Source organism: Anthonomus grandis, chromosome 4 (assembly GCF_022605725.1).
Source record: "Anthonomus grandis grandis chromosome 4, icAntGran1.3, whole genome shotgun sequence".
In the NCBI taxonomy this organism is placed as follows: Eukaryota; Metazoa; Arthropoda; class Insecta; order Coleoptera; family Curculionidae; genus Anthonomus; species Anthonomus grandis.
The window spans coordinates 19,656,767-19,681,993 of NC_065549.1; the positions used below are offsets into that span (position 1 = coordinate 19,656,767).

General features: G+C 32.7%; 2 protein-coding genes across 2 annotated transcripts in view; one reads left to right on the forward strand and one right to left on the reverse strand.

Moving 5' to 3' along the window:
- The window catches only part of LOC126734781 (uncharacterized), a 38,706-nt gene extending 33,615 nt beyond the window's left edge, over positions 1–5,091 (forward strand). Inside the window, exons 9-10 of the mRNA XM_050438504.1 lie at positions 433–672; positions 2,126–5,091. Coding sequence (XP_050294461.1) covers positions 433–672; positions 2,126–2,221 — 336 coding nt within the window. The 3' untranslated portion in view covers positions 2,222–5,091. The remainder of the gene's footprint in view (positions 1–432; positions 673–2,125) is intronic.
- A 34-nt stretch (positions 5,092–5,125) lies between these two features.
- Positions 5,126–19,272, reverse strand: LOC126734796 (transmembrane protein 50A). The gene is made up of 4 exons (XM_050438536.1): positions 19,036–19,272; positions 18,839–18,970; positions 18,638–18,773; positions 5,126–5,420 (listed from the first exon to the last, which is right to left on the reverse strand). Exons 1-4 carry the CDS (start codon positions 19,135–19,137, stop codon positions 5,320–5,322), a joined length of 471 nt encoding a protein of 156 aa, XP_050294493.1. The 5' UTR covers positions 19,138–19,272; the 3' UTR covers positions 5,126–5,319.
- Between the last annotated feature and the right edge of the window lie 5,955 nt (positions 19,273–25,227).

Genomic DNA, 25,227 nt, shown 5'->3' on the forward strand with positions numbered 1-25,227 from the left:
TCTAAGGCTACTGGGTGTACTTTTTACTTAAGCAAAGACAGAGTTTAAAAATAATATATAAATTGTACGGCAAATCGGGAATTCCGAGACGAGACAAGAAAATATCGCAAACACAAAAATATTGACAATTCAGGATAATCGTGAAAAAGTCAAGAATCCCAGTGAAAAATAAAAAGTGAGGGTTAAATATCCAAAAAGACACCAATAAAGTGACCCAATCTAAAAACAAAAACCGATTATTTATCCAAAATATTACACCGAGGTTCAATAATACAATTTCACAAGCATCATCAAAACTTGAACAGCATATCGAGAATATAAAATTGAGTAAAAGAAACTAAATGAAATAAAAATATTATACTTATTCATATTTATGCTATCTTATCAAAATAGCCAGTTTTTCTTAATATAACATTTACCTTCTTCTTACAGTTATCATCTTCGCCGGCCCAATCGTCCTCTGAACCTAGACCGTTCAAATGCTCGGACTGCAACATCGCATTTCGCATTCACGGGCACCTCGCCAAGCATCTGCGTTCAAAAATGCACATAATGAAACTGGAGTGTCTGGCTAAGATTCCATTTGGTCTTTACGCAGAATTAGAACGGTCCAATAGCCTCCTCACTGAGATCAACACTAGCGACGGGGACCAATGTTTAGAGAGTTTAAAGGTGACTTTCCATTTTATTACAGAAATTTTTTTACATATTCTTGTAAAGAGGCTATTTCCTTATTTTAGTGAAAAATTTACTATTCAGGAAGTTGCATCTGCGTAAATCTTAGTCCGTTTTACAAAACTTTCTTGCCCGATTTTCTCAGGTATTATGTAAAAAGTACAATTATTGTGTGGTTTTAATTTTGAGGAATTTAATTTTATGGCTTGGTTTAATAGTTTATGGTAAACCACTTTAAATGAAGTTTTGTAGGATGCAATATCCTTAAGTCTATTGTTTTGAGAAGTATCAATAGTTTTAAAGCAATCATTTATGAACACTACTTGTTAATGTAAAATTTTGAAAATTAGCAACTTATATACATTAACAAAGCAGGTTATAATAATAATTAAATTGAGAGATTATGTTTTAGAAGAAAACATATTTGAAAATAAAGTGCAAACTAAATATTTTTTATCGCAAATTCAAACTACTAAAATATAAAAATGACTTTAAACAAAGTGTGCGAAATATTTTCTTTTTCTACTGTAGTATCAAACCCAGTAGTACCTGAGAAAATATTCAACAGATTCCTGCTGTCAAAAAGTTTAATCGTCTATCCAGCTCTAGCCTGATAACCTAATTTTGACATAACATTCAAAGACTGAGTATTAGAAGTAATTTAAATTCTGCAATATTAATGTATTATACCGATATATTCGATGTCATTAAAAGACCAAGTTTATTTTAAGTCTGAATTCGACTTTTCAGTGACGTACACATCTTTTTCGTAAAGTTTTGAGTACAAAATTATTTACTTAAATCCGGTATAATCAAAAGGTATTCAATTAAACGAAATCACCTTAACTTTTAAATGACAGTAAAAAATAATTTAGGTCGAAATCATGCTATCAAACTCTTTGCTTTGACAACTGTTTTGTCTTATAAAATTCTTACCCCATGATTATAGGACAGCGTGTCTGTTCGTTGATAAATATTATTAAATTCTTTGCTGGTTTGTAAAGTACATATATTAAACATTTGTGTTGTTTTTTACTGATAGGTCTAATTGTTCACTACTTAACAAAATGTTGGAAGAAGAAGAAGTAACACACGAATAAAAAATGTGATAAGCACTCCTTTAATATAAATACTAATATGGGTGTTTTAAAGGAGTATAAATAAATAAAATAAGACCTTCAAATCGGGACAATCCTGGAAAAAAGAGTGTAGATAACTCACTGTATTTACAGCCCTAATCAAGAAATGAAATTATGGAAACTTAGTTTCTTTAAAATGATGGAAGCTACCTGAAAAAATCGCGGTGGAAAGTTGCTTAGTTAGATTTTAACTTACTAGACACAAATTTTAAATTACTGATGCCCAAGCCTCCGAAGTATACTGAGATAATTATGCAATTCATTGGAAAATTTTAAAATACTTTAGTACAATTTATGTATTTTATTTTCAGACTTTAGCTAAAAAGGTGTTTATCAACGATCCTGGCAAGCTTCAAACGCTGATCAGCGAAGCTGACCTCGGATCCAACATAGATCCAGATAGCTAACTGAACTAATTATAGAAGTAATTTAATTTTTATGCGTAAGACTGATAACATCAAACTTATTATTAATGATGAATACGCAACCGTCTTGGTTCGTTGCCTAATTCTTAATTTAAAATTTAAAAAAAATACTTGAGGGTGTGTCACCAGGTTCATCCTTTGACTTGTTATAAAGAATTTTAAGGTCCAAAAGTAGCAACTTATATTTTACATGACATATAAATGCATATCTTTTGTATATGGTAGCAAACTTTATATCCATGTACTATTTTACAACACAGCAAAAATATATACTTCTTATAGTACCTTTGTTCTAGAGGTACTGTTTTTTAATTTGATAAATTAAGGACAAATTAGACAATTTAGATTCAAATTAAATGATGTTCTTAGTGATTCTGCCTATATATTTATTTGATAGAAAGTTTTAAAATCGATAAGTTTTTGTTAAATTCTTCTTATCAAAAATATCCAACTTATATACTTTATTTACAAAGCAAGTGCCAGATTTAGTAATTATTAAGGCTGTTCTGCTATATTATGTTTTTATTATTTTTTTAACAGTGTAAACAAACATTATTTTAGTGGAATTTTATTTATTTATGTGGAGATATAATGCTTATGTTGGGGGATTTCTATATAAGAGATTGTATCCTCCTCATTTAAATTCATATGAGAATTGAATGTTTAAGTTTTAGAATCTAATGAGTTTTTTGCAATTATTCTTTTTTTTTTAAGAAGTACTTTTAATTTTTTTTATCAAAAATAAGTTTTAGTTTTTTAAGCTGTCTGAAATCGTTTTTGATCGAGTAGCAAGAAAATGTGGCTTTAATTTTTTTTATTCTGAAGTTCTCCTGTATTTGTATTTCTCCCCCAAGATTATGCTTTTTTATCTTTTTTTAGAGATAGAAATTTAATTTTACCCTGTTTTTCTATAGCTTAATTACAAAATCATGATATCTCAAAATAAAATATATACCAGAGTTCGATTAGAGAAATCCATAACTGACGTGGCAACTTTAATGGCTTGTTTGATTTAAGCTGCGAACAAAATTTACTTCTAGTATGGACTATTTCTTCAGTATAAAGTTTACTTTGCTAAGGGTCGATCATTCGTCCAGGATATAGCTCTAACCATATTTGGATTTGATAAATATATTTCACAAATATATTCAAGTAATTAATTATGGCTACTTTCAAAAACTGCATATAATCCAGAGAAATATAAGAAAAAACGAAAATGATATTTATGTATATCATATGTTATAGAACTATAAAGGGAGCAGGGTGCAGCGACGAAACGGGAGGGAGTTGATTAGGATATTATGTTATAGGCAAAATGTATTACAGTAGTAGATAATAAATAAAAATCGAGATATGGAATTATTAATTTATCTCTATATCTGATGTTCATGGAATGCATGAAACGATTTTAAAAATATTAATAAATTAGAAATTCAATCAATATGAATGTTATCGATAAAATTGCATACATATTATTTAAATCTATTTGCCATTTGAACCCATTTTAATGATTCGGTTAACATTCTTTTAAGTTTAACGTTTACAAAATTACATTAATTTGCACAAAGAACTTTTAACCTTACAGAACACTCTTTAGCTTAACTTCCTAACTAAAATATAATTGAGAGTCAAAAAGATTACCTAGATTATGAGCAAAATTCTCTTAGCAGCTTAGTATTATTTATGTAAATATTCATAGGACTATACAAGTTCAATGGCATTTTTGGTTCCAAAAAGTTTTTTAATGCCACTGTAAAAATGAAAATAGCATATCGGCCAGAGACATATTTTTAGCATGATACCACCATTTTGGGATAAATGTAATTAGTAGATGTTACTATGTAACATACATCCAAAAATCTCTATATGATTTTAGAGAACAGCTTCAATAATTTATATCGATTTAAATAAATTTTTTTAGTGTGATGAGTAGCTAAAACTTATTGGCCTTGCTTCTATTATAATTAAGATAAAAAAGAATTATTATGTTAATTAGTTTATTAAAAAAGCTATATTCTATTGTGTCAAACTTTTTGTGATAATGTGATACACTTTGTATGTAGAGGTTGCTCTGTAGATACAAGAATCCACGTGGCAATCTATATATACACTATTAAGGATATTTCGCTATTCGTAAGGTAATAGTTTTAAGAAATAATTTTTACTTTTCGATCGTTTTTGTTGTGTGAAATATTTTTTAAAATTTCATAAGGGCGGGAAATATGCCTATTTTTTTTGGGAGGAACTTTTTCAATTTCTGTGTTAAGCATTTTTAATTTTGGTATATGGGCAAAACTATTTTGTCTGAAAGAATTTTGGTTTATTTTTCTTAATTAAGTGGTTTTCACTGTATTCTCTTTGTATTTATTAAGTCTAATTTTAGTTATATTTTTATTATTATGCCTGTGTGTATTTGTGCAAATGATTTACATAAGAAAAGTGCAATCAATTATACAAAGCGCGTTATGCTACAACAGCAAGAGGGGGGCAATATATGACATTATGTTGACTTTTAAAAAGTTATTATTTGTATATTCTGTTTATATAGTTTTTGTTAAATATATATTTTATTGCTCCCTTTTCTGTCAAACTTTATATGATAAGTATAAAAGTACAACATAGTATACCAAATCTTTTAAATGCAGCTGTCATTTCATATTCTATATTTGATAAAGATGCATGCATTCATTCAGCCATTTTGCATTAAAGTTTGGTATGCGGATAAGTGAAATGAGTTCGTTTTTTTTTTTTCATTTTGTATATATTTTTATATAGGGTATCTATGTCTATAAATTGTTAATATTGTTTTAATTGTTAAGACTTTGTTAATTAAATTTTCTTTAAATCAGTCATTGATTTGTATTTTTTGTACACCTTAGTTAAATATTCTTATCACAAATATAAATAAATTTATTCATATATTCCTATATTACAAAAAAAAACTAAATAATACAATTCTTAAAGCTAAAAAGTAAGTCAGGTGAAGTGAGTTAAGCTTAGACTATACACAAAATATTAATTTAAAACCAGGTTCCTTACATGACGACATCAATAATACCTCCATTATGGACCAGTTTAGTTTAGCCCCACACATCCTCAGTTCTACCAAATTTAAAAATAATCATGGACATGCAAATGAAGGCATTGTGAAGAAAGAGAGCTACTCCAGGTGCTTTTTTTTCTAAAAAAAAATTACTTTTTGCAATACTAATAATAAATAATAAAGACGTAAAACAAATCTTAAATATGATTGATTCCTCAAAGGAAATTAGCATGAATTTAATTTTTATAATTTGTATAATAATATAGAAAATCTTGATAAATACAACAAAGAACACGTCAAATTTAACACATTGAGCGCCAAAGCAGACACCGGTGTCTGTTCACGCTTTTACCTGGCAGGCTACTGCAGTCACAGGTGTCTGTTTTACAGTCTGTCCAAATGTGCCAAGCAGACGCACGTTTCCTTTATATAGTGCTGATTGTGTCTGTTCTGGCCAGCCAGAATATATATCTATATATGAGAATCTATATATTTTTAATACAGGGCCATAGCAGACACCAATACGGGAATATGTTTTTGCCGATTTACAAATGGTCGAATAATATAAACCTATTTTTAGATACTTTATATTTTAGATTTTTTTTTACATATAAAAAAGAAAACAAGTGTACTACAAAATAACTTTTATTTGGAACTAAAGATAACGAAAGATAAAGAACTGAAAAATATTTATGTGTAATACACAAAGAAACGTAAAACAACATTTAGGTAATATTATGTGCTACATTGAAACAGTCGTAACGAGGTTTATTGTCGCAGTCATCACAATACGTTGTAACTTTACGAATTTTACTTCTACGAATTAATCCTTCAGGTTTTTTCTTGTAACAACCTTTGCAATATTTTCGGACCTCTCTAGCGTTTCCTGGCATTTTTTTAAAGGAAGGAGATTTCATTCTATTGAGGTGTGAAGTTGATGTTTTTGCATCATTTTCGACTTCTACTAGCAGTGACTTTATAATACACTCTCTGAATTTAGTTATTGACGTTGCATTTTCCGTGACATTTTGATAACAAAAATGAGCGTTTACAATTGCTGTGCCAAGAATAATTTCGATGGCCACTTTTTTATACCATTTAATGGTTTTTCGTAAGGCAGATCCATAGCTAGAAAATTGGTCTGATATATCGATAGGGGTTTTTCCTAAGTTATAATCAATCACCATTTTTGGTTTCAGCACCTCTTTACCTTTTCTAATAACACTAACCATTTTATCCGTATATTTAGTTGATAGCATTAACACGTCTCTTTTATTTTTCCACTTCAAAATTGTTATACCATCAAACATCAACACTATCATCATTTTATTCTGCTATCATTTCACCCTTCTTCAGTTTCTTTTCGATTACTTTCTGAGGATTCCCTTTCCTATTCTTTCTTAATGTCCCTAGTAAATGAGTGTTTTTCTCCAGCAACTTATTTGCTAAATCTAAGCTGGTATAGAAGTTGTCTGTTACAACTGTTCGTCCTTGATTTAGCAATTTTTCAGTGAGGTGCATTACCACTTTCGTAGGTACAGACGTTCGTCCATCGGCTTCTTTTCCGGAATATGCCTTCATGTTACATGTATACCCAGCATTACAGCAGAGCTTTTTGTGGCATATATTGACGTAAAATCACTCTACCCCTAAATGGTATCAAGCTTTCATCGACACAGACCGTTTCAGGTGGCATAACAGCAGCTTGGCTATTTTCAATAAAAGTATTAATTAGAGGTTGAATCTTGCTAAGTAATTTCTCATAAATGGTTCATTTCATTTCTCATAATCTCATAAATTTTTACTATACCCATATAACTTAATAGACCAAACAGCTTTTTTATTTCCTCATTAATAGTGGGCACCCAGGAGTGTTTTCGAGAATGTTTAGACGTGTCAGATGATTCTTTTGTAAGGCAATGTGTTGCATACAGATTGGTCTCATCTGCAATTTTAGATCATGTTTTATCATCAATAAAAACAGAATAAAAGTCAAATGGTGAACCATCGGCAAGCAGTGCAACAAGAGCTTCGTTAATATTTCCTTGTTCAGTAAACACGAAAGATTTCTGACGGCCTTGTACTTGCCCAAATGGTTCATGACTTTCCCCAGGCTCAGTTTCCACTAAATTGTCGTCATTACAGTTTTGGTTTTCTGCTACTTCGACATCACTGTCCGAGTCACGGTCACTATTTTTACTACTATCTGAATATTTATCCTGATGCAAGGGAGAGTACTCCATATATCCTGGACCGGAACTAGACTCTTCTTCCGATGATGGTTTGTAGAGCGGATCTCTAGAATTGTCGTCGGAATCATGAAATGGATTTGAAAATAAAATATTCAATTTAATAGAACTGTTTAAATTGTCCTGTGTTTTTTAAAATTATAATTAATTAATAGGCGGAGAATAAGATATAGAACAGATTTAAATAACAGTGATCTATAATATAGATGCGGATTGCTACATATCAACATACTATATTGATATCCGAATCGCATTTGTATACGTAGCTTAAGTATTAAGTGTGTTTCTAAATTAGCGGTAGACGTTATGACTAAAAACAAAGAGAGAAAAATTATGACGTAATCGTGTATGATGTAATAATGTAGAATGACTAAGCAGTTTTTTGTTTTTCCAAATTTAATCTTTTTGTACCATTTATTTCACTAATAAAGTCCTCTAAGTACTAAAAGGCCTCTCACTGAGACTTCTGTGGACCTCAACATCAACACTATACATACAATAAAACTGCAGGAGTAAAAAAATAACTCCAAACAAACATTAATTTTTTTACTAAAAAGGGCTTATTATAAATTGAAATTCAGCAAAACTTTCTTACAAAATTCATAACTTATTAATTGAAATAAATAATTATTACTTTGCTCTAACTTACCCTCGCTACTTTTGCTTTCAAATTCATCGTCCATCATTTTTTCTTTCTTGATGGCTAATTTTAATATTTCTGTAGTTCTCTTGCTCATGTTTTGCTTTACTACACAAATACTTAAACAAAATACACATCAAAACGCTTAATTAAATATAAAGAAAACAACACTGGCATCGAGCTAAATAAAACTGAAGCAAATAATACCGCATAACTGATAATGCGCGGCGCACCGCAGGCATAAACGCACAAGTTCAGCGTGTCTGCTGCAAAATTGTGTCTGCTAAAAGTGTCTGTTTTGACCCCGCGCTGAAATAATTATGTTGTGTCTGCATTATGTGTCCGTTTTGACCTGGCTTAGTCAAGTTTAATTGGAAGGCCAGGACAGACACCCGTGTCTGTTCATAGAATATTATGGTGGTCCGATAAGGTAGATATTAAAAATGTGCATGGCGCTTAATGTGTTAATATTGAGGGAGACATTTATTGACAGAAATTGCGTTTCTCTGACGTTATCCCCTCAACCTCCAGAACCCCCATGTCAATTTTTTAAATGGGAATAGGGGTCGAGTGATACCTTGAATTCAAGGTAATTAAGCGGTTCAGGCTCGGAAAGGTACAAAGATTGTACACTTTCAGGCTAGGCTAAATCGGTTTTAGCTCAGAAAGGTAATTTTATTCTCTACATCGCCCTATTTTAATTTTTTTTATTTTACCCATCCGTTCTCAAGAAATATGAATAAATGTAAAAGATAAAAAAAAACCTTATTTTAAATGAGGAAAAAAATCTCCATAATACAATTGTACAAAAATACAATTGTTCAAAACCTCTGCGCACATTAGCGAACACGGGCATTATTAACTGACATTCGTTAAAAATTCTATTTCGAAGAACTTCAAGGGAGTCAGGTTGAGTTGGGTTACACACAATTTAACGGGTCTCACGATCTATAGGCCGAAACGTTGGCAATAAAAGAAACAAAATTTTGAAGAGCTTGGATTTTAATTGAACCCTTATCCAACTTGACCCTTTAATATCTTTTGAAAGCCTTCAATCCGTGTAACGAATTCGAATACGCCACACATAGCAGAGACCGAAAGCTTAAGGACGACGATGACAGGATCTTCGCGAACACTTTCAGTTATAACAGTAATATAATCATCTGAATAGCATCATAGACCGGAGAAAGGATTTCTGAATGGATGCAAAATTGGATCGAAATTTAATGTTTTGCGAATGGTGCATTGAGTAGGACGATTATACACGCCATAACTTGGACGAAGTACACAAAAATATTTTTCACTGAGCAGTGACTTTGGAAATACAAATCCACAATTTGTAAGCGTTGCTCTAACTTAATCCGATTTTCAGCGTGGAATGGTTCTTAGGTATTTAACTTTTAATTTGTTGGTATTTAACCAAAATAGGGGAAAACGTAACGTCACATTTGGTATTTACCAATTATAACCCGGTTTTGGACTTGGGTTCAACTTTCGGTTATACAGTTCAGAAGAAGGCTATGCTTTGATTGTAAAAAATTGATTGAGATTTGCGATATGATGTGCGCCTTTTATAAATTAAGAAAAATAAATCCCAAATAGTTTTAAATTATCAAGGAGAACAAAAAGTAGAACGCTACTTAAAAAAAGTTAAATTAAAGGAGAGAAAATTTAAAATTAATTCCGGCAATAAGATGTTTATGGCTTCACCCATGCATATTTACATGACCATTTTACATTATTTATTTTGGATCCAATAAAAGCATTTTTATTCGAAAGAAAAGAGTGGCTAAGGCTCTGGAAAATCACAAAATTTGACTGCATTTTTTATTAAACAGAAAAGAAAAAACAAAAACATAAACTCTTTAATTCCTAATAACCAATAAATCAGCGACTGTTTCTTTAAATCAGAATTTAAGTGGTGGGGGAACAATACGTCACACTTACCTGGCAAAGTTGTCAACGAAAAGAGTAACCGCGGTTGTTACCAATTCAACGCTGAAAATCGGCTATAAATCTGTATATGATGAAATATCAAACAACACTAGATAAGAATTTCGTATCGGCTCGAGATAACACATGTGTGATTTGTTAAACAAACCCCGATTTAAAAAAGTATCTCGTATTGGATCACCCATTATTTACAATGTATTGAGTGATATTTTTTATTCAAAGATTTTTATAATTGGTTGTAATTAATGCATACAATAAACTATAATAAGTTTTATGTGGTTAATTTTTTTTTTAACCAATGGAAACTTAAAAATTATCACAAGGCATTTTCTTTATAATATCAACTTTATAAGAGAGTATAATAAAGTAATATATTATACAGAGTGCCTCCGATTAAGTCAGGATTAATTAAATTAGGAAAGTTGGTGAAAACAGAAAAAAAAATTAACGTGTTTTCGAAAAAATGTACTTTGGTTAAATGGAATCCCCTGTATATTTTTACATAAATCAAAAGTTAATAATTTTTTTAATAAAAAAGTTTATTGACACTAATAATAATTTTAGGTTTAAAATAACAAAGTTATAGCGATATTAATAATTTTACCAAATTATTAATATCGCTACCAATCAATAACTTATAAATATCACCTGTGCAATATCCCATTCTTAGGGGCCTAGATACAATACCTCCTATAATAAGGCCGGAGCGCTTAACCCGTGACGTCATCATATGTAGGCCTAGGCATTTAGCAGTGTATATAAATCATCAGAAGTTTTAACGTAAAATGAGAAAAGTATGTGAATTTTCTGAATGATATTTAAGGGTTTTTGGTTTAGACAGGGCAGCCAGGACGTGAATTAAACCCTTAGTCGCACCCCATTCGATTTTTTTTTGGCAAAACAAAATTTCAAAGCAAAAAGCCCTTATTGTATTTCTTGAATTTTTCTTATAATGAATACTAAATTTCTCTTAAATATGCTTGTAATATTATTTTGGTGAAAGGTTCTTGCTACTTATCTAATAAGCATTTTCTCTTAAGGGAGAGTTTTTACATTTACAATTCTCCACCATGTCCATATAATGCCAATAAAATCATCACACCAAGATGGCCAACGTAAGTAGTTGTTGTAAATGTCGTCGTGGGTTTTCATCAAACTCTAGTTCAGTTGAGTGTAGTTTGTGTAATTCTTGGTTCCATAGGGGCTGCACGGGCCTTTCGGTTTCCAGTTTTAATAAAGTTGTCGCACAAGCTAGGAAGACTGGTTCACACAATTGGTGTTGTGAAAAATGTGCCGCCGTTAAGGTTAGGTGCCGTGCATCGTTGGCGCCATCCAATCTGTTGAGTGACCCGGATCAGGTTCAAGATCAGCAGGCATCTTTGTCGGGTCGAGTAATGTCTGGTCATCAGTCCGACTTGTTGCTGTCGCCTGCGATTGCCAACAGCGATTTCGTTACAGCCCGTAAACGTGTTTCGCAGCCGTATGTTTCGAACAGTGCACAGGATCAATTCGCTGAAACAGCTGACGACTTTTCGAGGTTAAGAGAGAAAATTCAAGATCGTCTAGTAAACAAACAGAATATTGAGATGCCGGATGTTGTTTTGATCATATTAAATATTTTTAATGCTATTAACGATCAGAACACTAAGCTGACATGTCTGTTGGATGAAATTAAGGCTATTCAGACAGGCGACCTTGGCTCAGTGGTATCTGAGCTTAAATCTGAGGTCCAAGACCTTAAGTATGAGTTGGATCAATTAAAATCTCAGGGGGTAAGTAAGACTAACATGGCTGCTGAGCAGACCCCTGCAGAGATTTACGAGGAAATGCACGAAAGAGCTTCCAGATCCAAGAATGTTATTTTTTATGATGTCCCTGAGAGTAATGCCGAAGAATCTAAAGTTCGTTTAGATCACGACAAGAAGTATGTAACTGAGTGCTTTCTAAGACTAAATATTACCTGTACAAGTTTTAAAGCCTATCGTCTAGGCAAATTGAACAAAGACAAATTGAGACCTTTAAGAGTGGTTTTCCCTAATAGTGAGCTGGCATCCTCTGTTTTAAAAAATCGTAAATCACTTAATAACCTTCAAATTAAAATAAAAATAAAAGCTGACCTAACACCTATTCAACGTAAGCAAGTAAAAAATGCTTATGAAGAACTTACTTTGCGCTCACGTACAGAACAGAACTTATGCATACAATATTTTAATAGCATTCCTAAAGTAGTCCAACAAAAGAGGAATAATGTTATTAAGCAGACTCCAAAAAACTAAATGTATACTTTCATAATGCAGGTGGTTTGCGAACTAAAATAGCTGATCTGCGGAATGCTGTCAACAGTTGCATATATGATGTTGTGATTTTGGTGGAGTCTTGGCTTAATGAAGATTTTCTAGACTGGAGTTAAGGTTCACTGACTTCAATATTTTTCGTCAGGATCGAAGTTACACAAATACAGGGAGGCAAAGGAGTGGTGGCACTTTGATTGCTGTTCGTAAATGTTTTAAAGCCAGGTTATTACAGTCCAGTGATTCAACCCTGGAACACATCTTTGTGCTTGTATCATGCAGTGACAAGAATATCATTTTTGGTGCTGTCTACATCCCTCCTGCTTCTCCTTTATCAATTTATGAGGAATTTGCCTCTACATCCATGGATCTTGTGAGTATTCATACTAGTTGTGATATTCTATTTTGTGGTGATTTTAATCTGCCACATGCGGTATGGAGGAACACTGTGAACGGACTGCATGTTGAGTCTATAACATCTGCAAATGTGCTATGTAGTTGTTGTAACTATCTTAATCTTAAGCAGGTGAATGGCTTGCCAAATTTGTTTGGTACTTTTCTTGATCTGTTTTTCTCAAGTTTGTCAAATGTTAAAGTCATATATGCTACTGAAAATTTATCACCGGCATCAAACCACCATCCTGCTTATGAAATAAGTATTCCTATTAATTGTGATTTTAGTCTTAAGTATGATGTTTATTATTATGATTTTGTAAACTGTGATTTTGTTGCCATTAATAATTACCTTGCTTGCATGAATTGGGATACTTACAATGCTCGCTATTTTGCTATTGAGATGTTTGTTCCAATTAAACATTTTAAATCATCTAATTTTCCCACTTGGTTTAGTAGAAAATTACAGAATCTTGTTATTCAAAAAAAGATTGCTCACACAAAATTCAAAAATAGTAAGAATCCTATGGATTATGTTAATTTTTCAAATTTGAGGAATAAATGTAAAACTCTTCGTGATGAATGTTTTAGGTCATATATTGAAAGATTAAATACTGAAATTTCTCATGATCCTTCTTCATTTTGGAAACACATCAATAGATTACGTAGGTCTGATTCATACCCCAATAGCATGCATATGGAAGCCGAGGTTGCTGGTAATGGTCAAGATATTGTAAACTTATTTGCTAGGTATTTTGAAACTACATACAGGCAACCTGTCCGCAAGGCTCCTGACTATAAATTTGATTACAGTCTGGATTTAAATCGCATCTCTTTTTCTTTATTGGACATATTTGATGAAATCTTACGCCTTCCGAACAAACATTCTTTTGGCCCTGATGGTATCCCATCTGTTTTTCTTAAAAACTGTGTGTGCACTCTGAGTAAGCCTCTGCATCACCTTTTCAATCTTTGCTTGACATCAGGCAAATTTCCTGATTATTGGAAGGTAAGCTTTTTAACGCCAATTCATAAAAATGGGGATAGAACTGATATTTGTAATTATAGAGGTGTGTGTATTCAGTCTGTAGTTCCTAAACTGTTTGACAGGTTGTTTTCTGTGCGATTTTCGTGGCACTGTAGGCGATTACTTAGTGATCATCAGCATGGTTTTTGTCAGGGTAGATCTACGGTGACTAACCTGTTGACTTACCAGTATGATTTGATTGGTGCTTTTGAGAGGTCTGTACAGGTCGATAGTGTGTACACAGACTTCTCAAATGCCTTTGATAGGGTTGGTCATGAACATCTGGTTCAGAAGTTTGGGGCTATGGGCCTTGGTAGGACTTTGGTCAAGTTTTGTCACAGTTTTTTGACTGGTCGCACACAGTTGGTCAGGATAAGTAATTATATTTCTAATGGTATTGAAGTATCTTCAGGCGTGCCTCAAGGTTCGCATATTGGACCGGTCTTTTTTAACTTGTTCATAAGAGATTTGAGTGATGTAATAGTTCATTCAAAACATCTTGCTTTTGCTGATGATTTTAAACTGTATAAAGCCATTGAGTCATATCTTGATGCTGAGCTACTTCAATTGGATTTAAATAGTGTTGCTGAGTGGTGTAATAGCAATAGTCTGGAACTGAATGTAAAGAAGTTTGTATGTATTTCGTTTGGTCGTTCTAATAAAATTATTAATTATCAATACACAATCAACAATAACGAACTCAAGTCAGTTGATACAGTTAAAGATTTAGGTGTTCTTTTTGATACCAATCTAACTTTTTTGCCGCACATTTTGGATATTATTAACAGCAGTATGCGTAGTCTTGGTTTTATCACTAGAAATAGTGTACATCTTTCACCTTATTGTTTCAAATTACTTTATTACCCTTTGGTACGTTTCTTGCTTGAGTATGCGTCTGTAATTTGGTCCCCTTATTATGATTCTCATATTGAACACCTTGAGGCTGTACAAAGAAGATTCTTAAGATCCCTTGCTTACAGAGCTGAAGTTAATATTTTTCGTAATTATTACATCGACTATAATGCTATCAGTGTCCAATTTAATATCCCTAATCTTGAAGTCAGACGGCATTATTCTGATGCTTTAACGTTTTATAAGATCTTAAATGGTTTATATCATTGTCCTACCATCTTGGAAGCAATTCCTTTTAACACCTGTCAAAGAAGGATCAACTCTTCTATGTTTCGTTTACCCTTTCATTCGGCCAACTATGGGTTTTTTTCTCCACTGACTAGGACTTTGCGTTTCTTTAATGAAAATAGTTTGGATCCATTTTCCGGCGGCTTACGGTCATTCAAATCAAAAATAAATAATCTTACACTTTAACCTACGTTCCTTGGATAGTGCTAAGTTTTTAGCCCTGTTGATGACTGTTTTTTCAGAGGTTTTATCTTGTAATATATATATTTTTTTTGTAATTCTAGTATTGTATTTATATTGCTATATTGTTTAGTATTTTGTATTATCTATTTTGTTTTTGTAAACTGGCTCTGCCGTATATTGAAATAAATAAATAAATAAATAAAATCTACTGTATCTTGTGAAAAAGACATATTACTAACAAAGCTCTTCAGAGCCTCGATTACAAAAGGATTACAAATTTTAAGTGCTAATTTAACATTTTGTCTTTTATAAATGATGCATATAAAGCTTTGAAGCTAAGTGAATAGCCATGTTTTAATAATTTGTCTTGTTCCAATTCATAGTCTTTTTATGATGGAAAAAACCGCATATTTTTCTTGACTGTCTCAAAATCAGGATAAAAAAATGTTTGATCAGGTTTTGAATTAAGCCAGGTATTAAAAATACATTTCAATAAATGAACTGTGTCAAAAAGATAAAATAGGGTTTTTGCTGGATCAATAGGATGTGGGTAAACCATGCTGAGTTTTTTAAAGGGTGAAATATTACTCATGGTCTTATTATTTACTGCATTATTATCACTAACTGTACAAAATACTAGGCAACCAATTTCCTCTAATTTTTTTATTGTTTTAATAAACTGATATAACATTTCCGAATTTATTCTGAACACAGGACCTATATGAATACCTTCTTTGAAACTTGAACATGGGCTAGTTAGCATAAATGCCACCACAGAGGATGCAATAGTATTGTTATTTACTGCAGTGCCTACAGTATTGCCTCCTTTATAATCCAAACAGGAGTCAATATGAATTTCATCAAAAAGAAATATAACATTTTTGTCTTTATGTGTTAGGTACTGAAAAATATTCTGAGCATAGGTTAAAAAAAAAATTCTTTCATCAATGTGAGGATCTGTTAAAAATGTATTACAAATGTTTTTGGGATGAGGCAGTATAAGACGGACAGGGTTAGGCAAATATTTATAACAATGGGGACAGATAGTAAATAAAATTGAACATAAGATGATGGTGCTAGGTGAATATCTATATCTCTCCTTGTTAACCATAATAAAGGTAGCTGTTCTGAAATAAATCTTAAGTTTTGTGTCAATTTATCAGAGCCTTTTATACTTAAAAGAATATCTATAACAAAATTTATTATGTTTTTAGTTTTGTCGGAATCAGTTTGGTTACCAACTTGGTTTGGTTGGTGGTTCATATATTTCATTGCTATCTACTAGTTAATAGGTAACTTTAATTTTTTAATAAGGTTCAGTGTTAAAAATTAAGGAAGTTGACATCATCTTATTATAAATTGTATCTACCATATTTCCTAACGTATCCAAGCTGCTAGTTTTAAATAGTGACTTTGGTATCGAAACAGAAATAGAGTGGCCATATAAATATGTCTCTAATATCAAATCGTTATAAATAAAAAGTTATTCCAGGACCAGAAGTATACTCTAATTTAAATAATCTTAAATTATCAGAATTTGCTACTAAGAACCACCCACCCTTAACATTAAAACTTTTAAAAACCCTTCAAAATTGACGAAATATGTATCCTCTTTATGATTATTAAACTTTTGTTTACTTTCCCTAAAGCTTGCTAAAGATGTAACTCTACTAAATATTAACTAATTTTTTTCAAAAAATAATCGGGGCAATTTGGAAAAATATTTGGAATAGAATTTTTCTTTAATCAGGGTTTTTTTAAATTGACTAAAATAATTTTACCTGTTTTGGGATCCTGCTCAGAAATATATTGCAAATTATATTACCTTTAGGAAAATGTAACTCACACACTTTGAGTATTTACTCACACACTAAATCGTTTCGCGGCATTGCTCGTAACCATTTGTTTTGCAACGATTGACTCTCTTTTGGAAAACTAAATACATGAACTTTAGGCACGTTTTCAGAGTAATTTCCCTGACATTCAGGTGCACAACTTATACAGCATAGTCAGATTAGTTTATTACAGATTTTAATGTGTAAAAATGAAAAAAACTAATGGAACCGGCAGTAAAAGCAAAAAGATAAACAACCTGTAGCCGACTGTTACACGTCGGTCGGCTACTATGTGATCTAATTTGTTAGGCCTACATATGATGACGTCACACCAAAATTATTGTAAGTGCTCTGGCCTTTCTAAAGATACCCCCTTTAGATTTGCTAGATATCATACAAATTTTATAGGAGCACATAAAGATTTATTGTATTAAAATTAAACGAATTAAACCAAAATTTCTTTATTTTACCTTAGTGGAATCACATATAAGATACTGTATTCCATTCTGGGGTTTCTGTACTTAATATCTTGTTCAATCCTCTTTTGTTCTACAAAAAAGAGCTGTTCGGTCATTGTGTCTGGTATATCAATGTACTCATTGCAAACCACTATTCATTGATATTAAAATCCTCACCCTACCAACTCTTTTTGTTTTGAAAACAGTGTATATTGTTCACAAACATCTTTTTAATTTCTCAAATACCCAAACTTATCAAATATGCCTGGAACCTGTTTTATGTTCACCTATTCCTCACTTTAGTTACATAAAGAACTCCATTATTTATATGGGCATTAAAATGAATAACCACATGGCATTGAGTGTTTGACATTAGTTCAAAAACCTTTAATTTAACCAACAATAATTATATTAGTAAAATATTTCTGCTATCCTTGTGAGTTCTATAAGATTTTATTGTATATCTTGTCAAATATTGACTTATAGATAACAAACACACTTTACTGTTCAAGAAGTACAACATATATAATTCTTATTAACGAAGCTTGAAAGACATATCTACAATATTAAGTTCTATAAGACTTTATTGTATATCTTATAGAACTTAATATTGTAGATATGTCTTTCAAGCTTTGTTAATAAGAATTATATATGTTGTAGTTCTTTAACAATAAAGTGTGTTTGTTATCTATAAGTCAATATTTGACAACAGATTTTTTTCTGTATGGCTTCCCTGTGTAATGGTTTTAAAGAAGAATAGGCACATGTAAATAATAATTAGTGCTCTGAAGTTGTGTTCGGAATAACATATGTTTGTTTAAGCAAATTGGAAAGAACATGTAAATTAATTTCTTTAAATATTAAATGGACACTACTACCATTCAAAAACTTGTAGATATCACCTGAGCAATATGCGTCCCATCCCCAAGGACCTACCTACAAATCATCAAAACATTTTTAGATCTTAAAACATAGGTATTATCCTTGGTATTATCTCATAAATAATAAAAATTTTCTAGGGGCACATGAAGATCTATTATACAAAAAGAATTAAACCAAAATTTCTTTATAAGTCAAAATTTGACAAAATTTTTTTTTCTTAGTTGTTTCCCTATCTATAAATGCTTTTAAAACTCTATTAATCAAAAAATGAAGTATCTAAACAACATATTTACATTTCGCTTACCTTCATGCATATATTTTAAGAAAAGAATCATGCAAGATGCTATAACTGAAGCAAAACCAAAAACAAATCCCAAGAAGATCCAAATTCTAGCTCCACGAGTACCCAAACATCCACCTTCGAATGAGTCACCACCCATCTAGGCAGACAAAATAGCACATTTAGAGTAATATAATAAAAAATTCATTAATTGTATGAAAGTACCTGTGCATTTGAAACAGAATTCACCATAATCAGTGAAATGGTACCTGCCACACCACACATCCAATAACCAGCTGGGATAAGGCCTGGATCTTTTGTAGCCGAGTCAATTATGATCCACCAACCAGTAAAAAACTAAAAAAAAGTTTTTTTTAATTGATTTAACAATAATGTTTCTTTTTTTGCAGGTCAAGACTTACTAAGAACCCAGCTAACATGGAAGCATAGGCATTTTTCTTGTCTCCTTCAAACCAAATGCAACCCGGCATATTGACATTTCTAAGACAGTCAAAAATTGCCATTTTGAATCGGATTGTAAAGAAAATAAACTAATAAAGAGTTCAAATAAGTTGAATAGTCTTTTTAACTTAGGTCTTAGACTTAGTAAACAATACTTTTTGATTCCTTATTTTCCTCGGAAATGACTTTGACATGATTAGCAACTTTGAGTCATATGTTCGCTTCTTCTTCTACTCGCTCTCCTCTGCTGTGTCAGAAGGTAGTCTTGTGGGCTCTGCTCCATAAAGAAATAAACATAGAGAAATAAATAAAAATAATTTTTATTAATTTCTCTATGCTCTGCTCATATATTCGCCGTCAGGGATCTTTCTCTATGAAATAAATATTTGGTTTTTAATATATAGCAACTTAACCAAGTTTGTTAAATAGGAGCAAGTAAGAAACGCACTGTTGCCAAGCATTCTAGTGGTAAATTCATATCACTATATACAGTGTGTTGCACCGCCGGGCGGGACATAAGAAATCCCATGTAATATTTAATAGGGTCAAACATTGGCTCCTCTAATTAGAAAAAATATGTATAAGAATAATTTAAAGAGCACCAAAATCTGCAACCAACAAAATAACTTTAATTATTTTTGGTTTGTCTGTTTAGAAGTACCAGCCAACAATCTTTACCAAAAAATTTATCTTTTTTTATTGCCTCGTATTCACAGGTATGCCAGCAAAAATTAATTGCCATGACTGGTAATGAACATCAAATAATTTGTCATAATAAGTTCACTGCATTAAAATTCTTTATTAAAAAACTCAGCTATGAGTTACACTACGGAAGAAAAAGTACTTTTAACCAAAAAACCATTTAACCATTAAATGGTTTTACCAAGGCAATAGTTACCGAGAAATTTCAGACTATTTGCAGCTTTTTTTCTAAATAGGCCGATACCAGAAAAATCAACAGTTAAGGGCACTGTAGTAAATAATTGCAAAAGTGAGGCAAACACCGAACGAAATAATCATTAAAGGCAACAAAAAGAAAAAAAAGATAAACACTTGCTGGTTTTTTTACATGTGGAAGAAAATTAAGGAAAAATAAGTACAAGAAATCTTGGAGAGATCATGGGCATTAATCATACAACTGCGCTTCAGGCTTATATGGAACAATTCGTACAAATATGGAAGGCATTAAGAGCTTAGAGCTGAAGATGAATTACAGCGGCAGGGGTTCTGTTTGGATATGATGGTAACTGGAAAGGGCAAACATGGATATTGGCCTGAGACACATAATTAATGCGGCACCAAGGTCTCCTAATCTCTCTCCCAACGATTTTTTTCTGTGGGCCATTAAAAAAATAAAATTTACAAGGATAAGAAGTATCCAAATCTCGAGAGTTAAAAAGTGCGATTTCGATGAACTGTAACAAAATTTCAGTTGATCAATTAGCGAATGTTAGAAATGAGTTTTACGATCGTTTGAGTTATTGCTTAGCGACTTACGGAGAAATATTTGAACATTCGTTTAACATTTTTTTAAGTTAATATTTTAGGTTTATTAAATTATTTTTAATAAAAAAATAAAGCCTTAAAGTTTAAAATTTTGTTAAATATTTCATAGTTTAAAATAAAATAATTTGTGTGCATGTGTACGATTGTACGAATGTTCAATAATAATTAAAACCACAATTTTATTATGACAACTTTACTTGGCAGTTTACCCTTACCTACAAACTTTGTATCTTTCTCACCTTAAGTGATACCTGTAAGTACGGGGGACAAAAAAGACAAAATTTTCACCAAGATTTTCGCCAATAACTTCTAAACGGACATCTTGTTGGACGCAGATTTTAGTGCTCTTTAAATTACTCTAATACATTTTCTCTCTAAAATAATTAGGAGAGCCAATATTTAACCCTATTAAGAATTACATGGGATTTTCTATGTCCCGCCTTGCTGTACAACACAATATAGGATAATAATACAAGTATACATATAATGTATATGATGATAATATACTCACTGATATTATTATTATTATTATTATATGTAATAAGAAGTATTACACCCAGAACTTAACTTTTTGGCAATGAGGTAGTCTTCCATCAAGAATGAAACGTTAACATTTGCAAGAATTTTTATGGACAAGTAATAAAAAAAAAATGTATAATGTCTTTGGCGACTCTGCAGCTGATTACACTCCTGTATACGTCTAGGCATTAACAAAATGAGACGATCGATGTCTAGTGGTGGCACCTTATTACAAGCAACTCTGTTGCAGGATTAATTACGCTTTAGATGGGATTTGGAGAATCCTAACTTTTATTAATTTGGTTAAAATATTTAAAAATGACTTTATTCTAAATTTTTCTTTTAAAACTGAGACACCCACCATAATTACAATTGCCTTCGACTCTTAATGGAATTCGCCAATATTTTTCATTAAACCACTATCAATATTATCACCATTTTAATTCTTTGTTATTGTTTACAATATGCTGTGCATGATGAAGATTTCTGGAAGGAAGTAGTACCCAAGGATCGAAGACGTATGATTTTGAAAGAAAATCATGATCATCCTTTGGCTGGTCATGGTGGTGTCATGAAGACATACGAACGATTGAAGCGTCGTTATTATTGGCCAAAAATGAGAGCTGATGTCCTCCGATATGTTAGGCATTGCGCCAAATGTATTTCGCAAAAGCCCCTCCGGGAGCGACACGGATTAATGGGACAACAAACTCAAGTTTTGAAGCCATGGAACACGATTAGCGTCGATCTTTTTGGGCCCTTGCCTCGTTCTACTCAGGGTTACAAATACGTATTGGTCGTCTTGGATACCTTCACTAAATTTCCTTTGTTCTTCCCTCTTTGCTCAGCTAAGGCCCCTATGATTTGTCGTCTTATAGAGGAACAAGTTTTTCTCATTTTTGGTGTTCCCCAATTTCTTATTTGCGATAATGGTGCTCAATTTCGAGGTGAACTTTTTTCCAAACTGTGTGAGCAGTATAAGGTCAATATCCGATATACTCCGGCTTATCATCCCCAGGCCAACCCCGTGGAGCGTGTGAATCAAGTCCTTAAAACCATGTTAAGTTGTTATATTGAGGATAATCATAAGAATTGGGATCGACTTCTACCTAAGGTTGGTTCTGCCATAAGATCTTCGGTGCATGAAGCCACCGGGCTCACTCCCTATTTTATGAATTTTTCCAGAGAATATATGCCCTCGGGCGACCAACACAATAATAGGGATGTTCCCAGTATCACGCTTGGCGACTTTATGGCACGTTCACGTGAATTAAGTAAAGTATATAGGGACGTTGAGGAAAGACTGAAAGCGGCGCATCAAAGATCAAAGAATCGTTATAATCTTCGACGAAGACCAATTAGTTTTGAGATCGGTGAGCGAGTTTATCGCAAAAATTACGATCTTTCTGATGCTAGTAAAAACTTTACCGCCAAACTCGCACCAAAATTTTTGGGCCCCTTTACAATAAAGATAATTTTTCTGACTTATTTTAATGCTTGAATAGCATTTTCAAATAATTAGATTGTTCGCACATTCTTTACTTCCCTTCCCAGTTGGATGCTTACTTCTCTTCGCATGAGAATTACTTTTCTGGTAATTCTCTTGGGGGAAGAGGGGGAGTTGTTGCAGGATTAATTACGCTTTAGACGGGATCTGGAGAATTCTAACTTTTATTCATTTGGTTAAAATATTTAAAAATGACTTTATTCTAAATTTTTCTTTCAAAACTGAGACACCCACCATAATTACAATTGCCTTCGACTCTTAATGGAATTCGCCAATATTTTTCATTAAACCACTATCAATATTATCACCATTTTAATTCTTTGTTATTGTTTACAATATGCTGTGCATGGAGAAGATTTCACGGCAATTGAATTGGTCAACCGGTTTACTAAAGCGGACGCCAGTGGCGCCGCGTGTCGAATTATTACGATTTGGCCCGTAATTGTACTTTCCACTAGGCACTCTATGGTTTGCTTATTAGTGACCTATGTATGGGTTTTGGTTGGGCCCATAGCGGCTAAACCCATAAAGTAACGAGTGAAGTTCCTCAATCTCCGGTCTTGCGCCCAGACGTCTTTTGGACTACTACTTAAGCAGTTCCGCGACGCATCTGGGGGTCTTTTCCAGCTCCTGCGTCCGTCAAGAGTGAACCGTGCTGCCCGCTGTGACGGAGAGAGGTTTGAAATAAATCTATTATCATCTCTCTCCGCCAGCACCTTTTTTGTTAAAATAACATCTAAAACTAAAATGCATTAGTGTTTCTTCAGTTTCAACGAAGTATTTTTGAAGCAGGATGGGTTTTAGTAGTTTGATGCCTCTCGAAACTTCGTAAGTAGTTTTTCACCGTTGGTGACATTTTATTTGGTGTTCCGTGTTTCCATTGAGAAATCTCTCTTAGGGCTCCTTAAATATGACAGTGTAAACCGCCAGCCGTGACCCAGCAGTGATGAGGATTTCGCCCTGAAGCCTGAAAAATAATTTCGCCCTTAGCCCCGTCAACACACATCATGCCGTAAGCCCTATGTGGTGAAAAATTGCCCATCGCGGGCTCTCGCCCCCGAAAGAAGAACACCATGGAACTTGACCCGTAAGCACATTCTTTAATCTTAACCATATTCTTCTTTTGATTTTTTTTGTATGATTTAACATGAATTTTTTATCACTTTCTCATTTTAATATTTAAAACTTAAATAACTATATTTATGGTATAATTATCTACAGTAAAACAATTCAATGTTACGCCTTATTATGTAATGCTTCCGAAGTGATCACTGACGAATTCAGGTATCTACCTTTGGGTTAGAAACTTGTATATATATATATTTTTTTTTATTTTTTTTTGTTTACCTTTTTAAGACCATCTTGTATATTTACTTATATTTACTTACCATGTAGATTTAACTCCTTGTTTCTGATAAATTAAGCTATTGAGTATGAAGACTTTAATAAACACCCTATTTAAATTAAATTAAGGTGTTTTACTACTGAGTGAGTGAGTGTGACTGAGGCAACTGACCATACAGAGAACCCACGAAGCCGGCCTGATAGGTTCTTTTTTTTTTGTTCCATCTTTTAAATTTAACAGGGTTTCTGGAACCTATCAGATCTAGGGAGTTGTTCTTGTTGTTTAGAACTCTTAAACCAAGACTGTCGAACAAACTCAACTCCCTAGAAATAGCCCCTGTAAACCGGATAGTCTTGCCGGGATAATATTTACAATATAACAAGATCCCTTTACAATAAAAATTTTTGGGCCCCTTTACAATAAAGAAGAAGTTATCTCCGGTAGTCTATGAACTGATTGACGAAAAGCGCAAGTTTAAGGGTGCTTGGCATGTTAAAGATTTGAAAAAGATCCCAAAAGAAGAGCTACTCGTTGATTCCGATTCCGATTAGACTTTATCAATTTTGCTTACTGGTCGGGACTTGTTGCAGGATTAATCATCAGGAACACCATCTGTGGCGGATAGTGCAAAGTGAGAAATCTCCTCACCATCATATCCCACACGTGTTATATAGGACTTAAGTCCAATGAACGGGGTGGCCATGGCAAAACAGTAACGCCTCATTCTTGAAGAAGTTCCGTGGTATGGACGTGCGTTGTCTTGCTGAAAAAGGACGTGTGGAAGGCTCACTAGATAAGGCAGTACATTAGTTTATAGGACATCATCAACATAACTCGCAATAGTCATATTGCCTTAAAAACAAAGAAAGGGTGATCGGCTACCATAGGCAATAGCCCCTCAAACCATTACTCCAGCAGTTCTATGTACATGCCTCTCAACAGCAAATCCAATGTCATGCCGCTCTCCACGGTGGCGTCTTACTCTTCTTCCATCGTGCATACTTATACACTATACAGAATTGCAATTCATCGCTGAAGATGACATTGATGTGGAAACCTGCCAAGCAAAAGAAGTCCTGTTGAAGTACAAACTTCGACAGAGGGCAACTTGGGTTAGAATAGCCCAAGTTGCTTAGACGTGCAGACGGCTCAGAGGTCCACTACGTGGACACTCGAAACAGAAGAAGAAGAAGATAATAATAAGCCTTTATAAGCCTTTATTTCCAACAGGCAACTTGCCCAATAACAGGAAACAGTTGCAAAACAATGAAAAAT